This window comes from Mytilus edulis, chromosome 3 (genome assembly GCF_963676685.1).
Source record: "Mytilus edulis chromosome 3, xbMytEdul2.2, whole genome shotgun sequence".
Classification (NCBI taxonomy): Eukaryota; Metazoa; Mollusca; class Bivalvia; order Mytilida; family Mytilidae; genus Mytilus; species Mytilus edulis.
This window is the reverse complement of record NC_092346.1, coordinates 85,755,863-85,768,224: the sequence shown is the minus strand read 5'-3', so window position 1 is coordinate 85,768,224 and position 12,362 is coordinate 85,755,863. Positions and strand designations below refer to the sequence as shown.

General features: G+C 34.0%; 1 protein-coding gene across 4 annotated transcripts in view; it reads right to left on the bottom strand.

Moving 5' to 3' along the window:
• Positions 1-12,362, bottom strand: part of LOC139514603 (cytosolic phospholipase A2-like) — a 104,608-nt gene that overhangs the window by 68,789 nt on the left and 23,457 nt on the right. For 2 of the 4 annotated variants that reach the window (XM_071304017.1, XM_071304016.1), the window contains 4 exons: positions 8,050-8,365; positions 6,007-6,110; positions 1,757-1,926; positions 930-1,113 (listed from right to left, as the gene is read on the bottom strand). The exons of 1 other annotated variant lie outside the window; for it this stretch is intronic. In XM_071304017.1, the coding sequence (XP_071160118.1) occupies positions 930-1,113; positions 1,757-1,926; positions 6,007-6,110; positions 8,050-8,365 (774 nt within the window). Of the gene's footprint in view, positions 1-929; positions 1,114-1,658; positions 1,927-6,006; positions 6,111-8,049; positions 8,366-12,362 lie in introns of all 4 variants that reach the window. One more of the 4 variants, XR_011662641.1, reaches the window with a different exon arrangement.

Genomic DNA, 12,362 nt, shown 5'->3' with positions numbered 1-12,362 from the left:
CCCTACGATACAAAACAAGAATTGATCAGTAAACTTGTAATCGACACCCTACGATACAAAACAAGAATTGATCAGTAAACTTGTAATTGACACCCTATGATACAAAACAAGAATTGATCAGTAAACTTTTAATTGACACCCTACGATACAAAACAAGAATTGATCAGTAAACTTGTAATCGACACCCTACGATACAAAACAAGAATTGATCAGTAAACTTGTAATTGACACCCTACGATACAAAACAAGAATTGATTAGTAAACTTGTAATCGACACCCTACGATACAAGAATTGATCAGTAAACATGTAATCGACACCCTACGATACAAAACAAGAATTGATCAGTAAACTTTTAATTGACACCCTAAGATACAAGAATTGATCAGTAAACTTGCAATTTTGTTTTGTTTGTATGATGATTCACTCATTATTCATTATTTTGATACGGATATAAATTATAAGATATGAATAGTTCACTTAACATTTCTAGTTCTACAGATCCAAAGTTGATAACTTTGTTACACTAATTGCGTTTTTATCATACATTAAATTAAGTGAAATATACATCCTGAAGTCTTTGTTTCGAGCGAACTTGATTAAAGACATTAAATATATGCTTACTTTTTTAAGATAAATTTTATATCACAATTAAACCGTCTATCTGCATGACAATTCACATATATTTATTCAGGACTTATACCATTGTTGTTCTGTTATGGTGCACTGTCAAATCATATCAGTAATACATGTATGGGTGTCCGGCAATAATTTTTAGTGAAACTTTTGTCTTAATATTGCGTTTCATACATAAAGAGCATTTATCGAAAACAAAGAATACATGTAGCCAAATATTGTCTGTTATTTGTAAGTTGGTATTTTATACCTGGCTACCTGGGATTTTGTAAGTTGGTATTTTATACCTGCTTACCTGGTTTTGTGTACGTTCTGAAATCTTTGTTCACCAATACAAAATGCATGATGATAGGACAATGGGGATCATTGTCATCTTCAAAAATGTACAGTTCTTCATTCTTGCCTTCATAATTGTCAACGTTGATTGTTGGAAATTTAATTTCATGTTGTCTTGCCCAATCTTCTGCTTTTAGTAATGACTAAAAAAATATACATGTTTATTTTCACCGGATTTACGTTATTACGTTACCTTTTTCTTTTACAGCAGTTATCAAAATTGAAGTGTATGCAAGTGCATTCTACATTTTTTTTACATTTCCCATTTTCCCATTGTGATGGGTGTTTTTTTTCTTCGAAAACCAGGTTATTTCTTTCAGAAACATTATTTGAAAGATTTTAATTTGTTTAAAGAAAATGTCTGAAAACAAATACAAAATGAACACTATGTGAAACGTTAAAATTTTCTAACATTAATGTAAAAACTCTTTACACACAAAGATGACAATGACAGTACGGCCAATGATGAGATTGAGACATGTTTTACTGCGTATTGCAAAATCATATAAAAAAAGATTTCATATATCCATTAGATGTTTGAGATCAGAGACATATATATATGTATATAACTATGAATCATCGTTGGTCATCTCAACGAGATTGATTATCTCGCTTGAGCCGATACGGCGAAAGCGAAGAAGCAATGGAGTTGAGATGACAAATGATAATCTGTTTATCGTTATTTTACCTATGACGACGTTGAATATACACTGACAACGGCAAGTGCGCCCTTAGTTTCACAATGCATTCACAATATATCTTCTAGTAGGAGTCACATTCTTTTACCTCGAAAGGGTCATTGGAATCTTTTTTTCGGTCTGTAAAATCAAAAGACAGGATCAGGTCTACGTCCCTTCCGGGTTTGAAGAGAAGAGGATACGGAGAGTTGAACGCTAAGCCAGCATCTATCAAACATAACTCCTCAGTGTCGTTTTTCAAGTAATTCTCAAATAAAGCTGAAAAAATAAACACTTCAATGTAAATGAACTAGCTCCTTTTATGTACATTTAAATATCTTAATTGCTTGTGGTAAATTCATTCATATATAAACGTGCAAAATATAAGATCCGGCATATAATTTAAATATTTAACGTTAAAAACTAAAATTTAAAGATTTTAATTAAAGTCTGTTTACATGTCTCACACACATAATGATGTTTTGAAAATGTTTCTCAAAGGCAAATACAATGGATTGCAGAACAACATAATGAAATGTATCAGGAAAATCACACAACGGTCCTGTTTCTTTTATATACAGTCACACGTATATAAGTAAATGTACTCATCATACATATCAAAATTAAAATGTTGTATGTCAGACGAGCGTTTTCAAATACATAAGACCGAACGGTGATGCGTGAACAAGAAAAGTAAAGACATCTGATATATACGGATCGTTTCTTTCTCTCGATTGTCACAGTTTGTATATTTCCATTGTTGAATTACTGTCGCCATACTGTATTATAATCAGGACATTGTTCTGATAAATATTATGTTATCAAATTTAAATCATAATTTAAACTTAAATCTTTTATTGATCTCCCCTGTGCATAGCTCTGGTTTTAACTTCACTTTTGGCCATTCATGTCATAAATATATATAAGACACATTGTACTTACAACGAAATAATCACAATAAATGGATTTTTAAATTTTGAAATCAGGAAGGTGCCAATAATCGCCCTGATTTCAATATAAAGTATGTAGAAGCCGTATATTTCTTGCTATTAAATTTATTTGACACCAGGACCCGGTTGTTCATTTCCTTGTTTTGAACCAAGGGTTAAAAAAAGGGGGACGAAAGATACCAAAGGGACAGTCAAACTCATAAATCTAAAACAAACTGACAACGCCATGGCTAAAAATAAAAAAGACAAACAGAAAAACAATAGTACACACGACACAACATAAACGTCATAAACATTGGTTTAAATTTAACCAAAAATTATTTTCTGTTGTTCATCATGTGGTTAAATTTAACCCTTTGTTAAATCATTGGTTAATGCCCGCGTCACACTGTCCCGATTTTTACGCCGATTGCAACACGATTATGGAAATTTTCAAAATCGGGACTGATCGTATCCAGATCGGGCTATTCGTAGTGCCATCTTTAACCATCTTTAACCATCGGCCACTTTTTCTAGCCTTCGGGGACAACTTCGGGAAGGGTTCTAATTTTTTTAACATGTTAAAAAATCCCCGAAGGTGCGTCCGATGTTGAGGGTTCGTATTGAGTTCGTATCACCATCCTCACAATCGTAATGTCACCGGGAATGTATCTTTGAACATCGTATTGCATTCGTGTTTCCATCGTTTCCATCGGGCAGTTTTGACATGACGATGTCTACACGAATGAATCACGAAGCTACCCGAAGGTCTTACGATGGCAACACGACTTCGTGAAGACCTCGTAATCCCGTCGTGTTGGCATCGAATAAAAGTACGAAGGCGACAAGATGGAACTACGACGGCAATAAATCCAGCTAAATGTAATTAAGTTAATTTTCGCGCTAAAATACATTTAAAGTGCCATGCGCGATATGCACTGGTCTGTCTAATACGACAGTTAAGAAAGACGTTTACAAAACATGGAGCTCATATCATATGATTCTATGAGAACAAGAAAGGCGACAGCGTTGTTTCTATTAATTAAATGGAACAAGAAGAGCAGCTATTACAGGCTCAGGATTTACTTTTACAAGTAAAATATTATTTGTTTGTCAATTGTTCATATCAAGTAACATATAGTTGAAAATCATAAACGCGCCTCGTACACCAACACTGCAGGTACACATATAAAGGGAAACCAACTTTTTCTTCATTATTCTGATTTTTTATGTATCGTCTGAGTTGTTGTCACACGAATGTTTACTCCATAACCATTTTGTATTCTATATGTCATATTTTGCCGCATTTGTTGCTTTCCCCACATCTTTCCTTTTGTCTATATTATTATGATATTCTCCTGGAAAGAGCTCTTTTTGAATAAAAGGGACCAACGAACCCATCACCTTACCTTTAAGCTAGATCAGTAAACATGGGCATAATTATGGGTGATTATTCAGACTAGTGCACACATTTTACAGTTCAAACATGGCAATGCCGAGCGTGGCATCCCCTCGTATGTAACATATTGGGGACAAATATGGACACTATATATGTATTTGACACATGCAGACAATGGTAAATTGAATATGCATATTTGATACATAAACTATTTTTTTAGAAATCAAACATAACATTCAGTAACTAGAAATACCTTTAATATTGTCTTTAGAACCAGCATGTAAAAAATGAGCAACCAATTTCCTGTGTATTATGCTATTTCAAGGAGAAAAACAAGTCCATCTGCATGACCTTGACCTTTGGCCTTGAACGTAAAAAATGTCAGATCATTACAAGGAGGAACAATATACCAAATGTGGTTAAAATCTCTTGAAGCATATTGGTTTTAGAGTGTCCACAAGGGTGATATTGCCTTGTATTACAACTGCAACTGTGACCTTGACCTTTGAACTTTAATGACAATAGCGCTTAAGATATTCTCCTTCTCCCTGATTCTGCTGGCATTATATGCAGAGACTCAGAGTCAAGTTTTACCCTTCAAACCCACGGTCTTCCGTCTTATGATTAAACCAAAAAGTAAATGTACAATATGATATATATTCAATATCGATCAAACAATTTAAAACGCGTGATCCCTTCGGCATATAATTTTTGAAATACTAAGGCTTTTCTACCTCAGGCATAGATAACCTTAGTAGGATTTGGACAAACTTTTAGGAATTTTGGTCCTCAATGCTCTTCAACTTTATTTGGCCATTTATCTTTTTGGGATTCGAGCGTCACTGATGAGTCTTTTGTAGACGAAACGCGCGTCTGGCGTATATACAAAATTTAGTCCTGGTATCTATGATGAGTTTATTTAAATGCATCGTAAGCTGTACACGACGTCTTTGAGACATCGTATGGTCATCACGCCATCATCGTAATCCATCGTGTAGCCTTCTTAATCCATCGTGTAGCCTTCTTAATCCATCGTGTAGCCTTCGTGATCCATCGTGTAGGCTTCGGCTGAGATAAGAAGCTTAAATACCCGTCTTCGGTTAACCTTCGTATGTCCATCTTTTGCTATCGTATATATACTTTCGGCACCATCGTATAGACTTCGTTATTCATCGTACTTGCCTCGGCCACTTTTTGGTATTTTAACGAGATCGGGACCAACTTCGTACGAACTTACAATTTTCGCATTCGGGTGTCCATCGTATATAAAAATCGGGACAGTGTGACGCGGGCATAAATGATTTAGATTAACCTTGCTTCGGAACTTTGTTATAACTAAGAAATCATTTGATTTGAATATACTATTCTGTCCATTACTAGATTGCAAAGGTCACTGAACATTTGGTACAACATATTCGCATACTACATCTTTTTTTTTATATTAGACTTAGAAACAAGCGTATTGTTTATGATAAGAAATCATATTTATTGACCAAAGTTTTTTTTTAAGACCAGAAAAAACTGTTCATAATTCTTATTTTGATAAAAATGAACATTCAATGACATTTAACCATGTGTTACGTAACCAACGGTTAGAAAGAAGTTGACCAACATAATTTGAACCCTTGGTTACCTAACCCTCAGTTACAAGATTTAACCCTCGGTAATGTTTAACCAAGGGTTGTATTTAACCGAGAGATGAACAGCCGGGTCCAAAAATGACTTTAAAAAAACTATAGATAGGCTTGCTGTTTATCGCAATACACATGATACACCTGCTTATAAGAATGTTTTCATTGAAATGTTGAGAAAAAACATCATACAGCTGGTCAAGGCTTCCCTTAAGTAAAGACACATCGAAAACACGAGATAGGTTGTGGATATACAACTCATTCAAAATATGAATTGGAGAGCGATTGTATTGCTGTTTGAATTTTTGAATATACAAAAATATAAGCCATCAAGTATTATAACGCCTTTACGCTCTAATCAGTTAACGATTGCGCCAAATTTTTTGAGTATCAAACTTACGATTTGTCTCTCTTTGCTTATGACAACTATCTGTATCATCAAAAGACACTTTCCGCAAAAAGTTATTTACCATTGCAGCTCTATAACGTCTACTATTCATGAACCTTCACAAATAAACACAGTGAAACAAAATAAACAAATATGATGACATAATTTAGAGTGTTATGACATATTTAATGTATCCTATTGGTTTCTGTGTTTGCATGTGTGTTTTAATACATAATGCATTTCGTCCGTAGCACGGGAAAAAAATCGTCAATCGTTTTATACATTACACAGGCCGTTATTTCTGTCATTTTATTGATTAAACCTTTTCATTTCATTTTTATTTATAATAGCTTGTTGTGCAGTATTCGGTCAACTCATTATTAAAAAAACGTAAGGGGGCCTTAAGTGGCTTTTAAGGGCCAATAGGTCATACAAGGAAACGTTTTAGGTAGCAATACACAGTTAAAAGTTTAGTTTCGCATTATGGCCATTGTGAATTCTTTAAATATGAAGAAAGTTTTTGTACAATAAAATTGATTATCAGATAACTGAAGAATAAAATAGCCTTCTTAGTGGGTTTATATAGACCTTCAGATTATTTTTAGCATGTTTTGTAGGCCATTTTTCTGTTTGACAGTCCGTATTTTCCTTTCCGTACCATGCCCACAGGTCCATTAAGTATTGTAGTGTTTATCAACAAAGATTTGACGCTCGATCTTTTCAATTAAATTTTATGGAAAAACAAGCAGAAATGCATATGATTTTTTTTGGACCTCTTGATAGATATATATCTATGGTTTTAGTAAAGGCATCACTGTAATTGATTGAAATTTTCCATTGGACCAATTTATTTGTGACATGTCCATCCCCCTTTTTTGCAATATTTTGTATCAAATAAATGCAGATTGTTGTCATGGTTACACCAAAAAAAGATTATATTTCACCATTAGAAATCCAATCTATGGAAGATTCTCTTTCTATAAATATACACATGCATAACACAAATGTTAAGCCTCATTTGTTCGAATGGAGGGGAAAGAGGGTGTTATGAGTGTCAATTTTAAGTTTTTTTCCTTACTGTGTATTGCTACCTTATAATTTTGTCAAATGCAATTTATTTGTAAATCTTGTTTAACCGATAATTTTAGCTGATATTTTCCGAGAGTTAAATATTTGACAAACACATTAACATGATTGAAAACATCATAATCGGTCAATAACTTATCTAGTAATGTAAAAAAAGTCGACTAACGATGTCGGTCATTGGACCCTGTGTACGATTTCATCATTCCCTTTAGTAGTTATATCCCTTTATTGTTAATTTGTTGCATGCTACCTCGTTGTTTTTGCAGATATCAAAACGTTATGAGGTTAATAGGTAAGTCGCATCATGAAATATCATCAGATGACCCCTAAACATTGATTTACATATATCTTGAAAATGATTACAGATAAAATCGATCTGAAAATGGCAACATATACAGAAATAGATGTCAGTGCTAATAAACATAACCAATAATTTTATCATCCTTATAGGCGTTATTTCCCTTGATATATTATACTTTTTTTTCAAAAAAGAAATTTACATGCATAAAAGCTCATATGTTATGTGAGTAATTTATGCAACAAATAAGTAATATCAACTAATCTCATTTTCAAGACGCGTTCGTTAATACCTATCGTATTTATACTGTCCCTAACCGTGTTTTTATTATTGAAATGTGATTATCTTGCTTTGAGTGCTGTATGCAATGATATTTGCTATTGTGCCATCACGAAGACAGTTGACCATGCCTGATGAGAACAAAAAAGCCTTTGCAGACAACAGAAAAAGAAAGATTATGTTTGCAAAATGTCATCATAAATCTTTATAAAAACAAAACCCATCACCAATATGGTATTTTTTTTCGGTTTCTGTAGTTCAATTTAAAATGATACTTTTTCGAGGGAGAATTTTCGTCTCAAATGGTAGAAAAATGTTGTTCAAACATGTCAGATGAACATACTATATTTTTGTTTTAAATCGACATACTAAGAGAATTTAGATAAACTTACTGTTCTAAACCATCAACTTCATCTGCTCCTTCTTTGCCTTCTTTAAAATTATCACCAACATCTCTCTCATTTAAGGTTCTTTCCGCTTCAAATATACGACCGTTTTCTTTACGAATCTGGCAAACTTTTTTAAACAAATCTTCAATTTCTTCATTACTTAGTTTTGATGTTATAGATTGCTCTTTCTCTCCTCCATCAAATACATCATCACACCCATCTAATTCTTTAACGGGCGTAAAGTCTTCACAAAGTCTGTGAGCATCACATCCACTTTCCAAAACACCATCATCTTTTCTTTGAGGACCATCCAAAACGTCTACAACGACAGACTCTGGTTTATCCAATTGTTTTTACGAACAGAAACAAATAAAAAAGTTGAAGTGATAATATAACAAACATACTCTTATAGTGAAAAACTACTTGAGCAACAATGTTTTTTCTTCTTTAAAATCATTGTTTTTGACTTTTTTGTTAACGACCAAAGATATTAATTTTTTTCATGGTATACCTACAACAGAACTTATATTTAAAACTGGCTAACCCACTTGTTCAAACCCATTGCCTTGACAGTTCTGTATAGCTTAGGATTGAAGACTCTGCTCTAATTCTGCCCTAATGAATAGCGTTTGGATAGAACTACAACGTGAGGGTAAAACAAATTCTGGGGTAAGCATTCTTAAATTTGATGAATAATGCACTAAGATCGCCCACTTGTTCAAACTCAGTGTCTTAGCAGCTATTGGATAGTACTACAACGTGATGGTAAAGAATTTCTGGGGTAAGCATTATTAAGGGCCGAACATTTCGTCCGTAGCATGGGGGAAAAATCAAATTTGATAAAAATATGCACTGGGGTCAACCACTTTTTCAAACCCATTGCCCTGGCAGTTCTGTATGGCTAGGGATTATAGACTCTGCTCTAATAAATAAATATAGGGTAGTACTACACTTTGGGGCAAATTTGATAAAATACGCATTAGGGGCACCCACTGTCCGACCCATTGTCTCGATAGTTCTTTATGGCTAGGCATTATAGACGCTGCCCTTATGAATAGCTATTGGATAGTACTACAAAGAGAGGGTAAAGAAATTCTGGGGTAAGCATTCTAAAGGGTCGAAAGGAAAGAATAGTGCTAAAATTAGTTTTTGGTTTTTTTTTGCTTGCCGTACATTGATTACAAAAAATTTACCCACCATCTTATTAAATTCAAGCGCAATTTACTTGCACGAAAAATGCGTATGTTACTTTTTCTGCTTTGTTTCATAAGACATTTGCTATAATACATACATTATCAGTTACTCATCTAACATAGGCATATTCTTATTGTTTGGGAGCTACTTTACGAGGGCCATTTCACAGTTTATTTTTGGTGTAAACATTAATAGATGCTAAAATTCAAATATGTGAAATATAGTATGATTTTGACTAGCACATTAAAAGACATTAAAGTAGTCTAAGTGATATGGGACGCACGATCGGTCTTATTTATAGTATTGCTCACATTTGTTTGTATCGTTTATAAATTCTTCCTTATTTCAATGCAGATGGATAAAATGTCCGCTGAAGTAGGATCTCAGGCAATTGATGCCCGTAGGTAACCGTGATAATTTGTCATCAATTAATTAGGACGAAAATATAGTTCCCTATTTGGATCAATCTTAATACCAAATTTTAATGTGACTAAAAACCAAAGATGTTAACCAAAATGCACGGCGATTTGAGTATTTTTTATACCTAAGGTACCGATCAATTATCTTATGCGTGCGTGTTGACTGGGGGTTGATGGTAAAATTAGATAGGAATTTTAGGGGAAATAAAATTGTTAAAATGACCTGACCGTTTATGTAATGCAATGGTTACCTGAAGTAACTTGACTATGTACAGTAATAGAGTGGTGACAGTGGCTGATTCACCCCTTTCTTAAAAGGGGGTCTTCTGACTGCCTTAATAGACTCGCTACAGGCATGCTCAAGTGATTTTCGCTATAATCAACAACAGTTACTAAAAGGTGACCTTTGAATAAACTTACTATGTACTGTAATTGCAAATTAGGCTTGTGGTAACCCGAATAGCAATGCTATTGTAAAGGTGGCATTAAGGAATCTGGTCTAATTTTGCATTGCAAAAATAAACTGGGTAAAATGATCAAAGATTGTATTACCAGATACCATTTTTGTTTTTCGTAAAAGTAACATTAGGTAACCTGACCATGCAAATGTATGTTTTTGCAGTATTGACCTCAGATAATTGTAAATGTGATTTGGGGTTACATGACCATGTGCAGTATTGCAATGGTGATCTGATGTATAAACCTGGAAATATGAGTGTTTTGTAAATCTGTCTTGGGATCACCTGACCACGTACAGTATTGTAGTGGTGACCTGAGGTAACCGGACCATGTACATTAATACAGAGATGACATAAGGTAATCTGACCATGTATGGTATTGCAGTAAGGACCTGGGGTAACCTGAATGTATATATGTGTAATCAGATTACCAAATTTCATAGCAATACATACATATATTCAGGTCACCCCAGGTCATCACTGCAATACCATACAAAAAAGTAAAATCACAAAAATACTGAACTCCGAGGATAATTCAAAACGGAAAGTCACTTATCAAATGACAAAATCAAAATCTCAAACACATAAAACGAATGGATAACAACTGTCATATTCCTGATTTGGATCTGAGCGTCACTGATGAGTCTTATGTAGACGAATCGCGCGTCTGGCGTATTAAATTATAATCCTTGTACTTTTGATAACTATTTACACCACTGGGTCGATGTCACTGCTGGTGGACGTTTCATCCCCGAGGGTATCACCAGCCCAGTAGTCAGCACTTCGGTGTTGACATGAATATCAATTATGTGGTCATTTTATAAATTTCCTGTTTACAAAAGTATGATTTTTTCGAAATACCAAGGATTTTCTTATCCCTGGCATTGATCACCTTAGACGTATTTGGCACAACGATTTGGAATTTTAGGTCTTTAATGCTCTTCAACCTTGTACTTGTTTGCCTTAACAACTACTTTGATCTGAGCGTCACTGATGAGTCTTATGCAGACGAAACGCGCGTCTGGCATATCAAATTATAATCCTGGTACCTTTAATGACTATTGGTACAGGCATTTTCTTCTGTAGAAAATGGTGGATTGAACCTAGGTTTATAACTAGCTTAACCTCTCAAATTCAGGCTACCTCAGGTCCTCATTGCAATACCATGCATAGTCAGGTTACCCCAAATCAGCTTTACAAACCATAGATAATTCCAGCTAACCGCAAGTCTTGTCTGTATTACTGTTCATAGTCAGGTTACCTCAGGTCACCTTTGTATCACTGAACAAGGTCAGATTATCTCAGGTCATCTATGTATTACTGTACATGATCATATTACCCCAGGTCACCTTTACAAAACAGAAAAATTTCCACTATACCCCAGGTCACCTCTCTATGACTGACAATGGTCAGATTACCTCAGGTCAACACTACAATGCTGTTAGTTTTACAAAACTATAATACATACAGGTTATTAACACAGGTCACCTTTATTTTATTGTACATGGTCAGGTTACCTCAGGTCACCATTACAATACTGTGCATGCTCATATGTTAATCTAATTTTACAAAACAAAAATATTTCCAGGTTACCCCAAATCATATCTGTATTACTGTACTTGGTCAGGTTTAATATTGGTTATTTTGGTTTTTCTTGGGAGATGAATCTGGTAGAATGTAATGAAAGAATAATAAATACAATGCTTGTGAATATAATAATGCTGTAATAAACTAATTCCTTCATTCTAAATGCAGGACTACATGGACGTTGTATTGTTTATGTTATGAATTTGTTAATGTGAACTGAGTATATTTGAGATGAATTGGTTGTATTTTGTGTTTTTTTTTGGGTGACCTCAGGTAACCCCTGTAATTAAGGGCATACGATACAGTTACAGGGGAGGTAATGACGTTGCTAACGTAAAATGATATTTTCGCGACGTCAAACTGTGACATATCGGGAAAAGATGCATTTTTCGAATGATTTTTAACATTCAAACTGATTTAATTTGAAAACGAGTTCATGGACCCCTATTTTTCAAAACAGCAATTTGTTTCATTTTGCAGGGAGATTATGTGACCAAAATTTTATAAAACTGTAAATAGAGGATTTTTTTTAATTTTGATAAACATGCAGCAAAAAATGACGTATTTTCCTCAATTCATGAACATTTGATAAATATGAGTTATTTTTGAATAAAAAATGCATATTTTTTTATGATACTTATAAAATACAGAAATCACC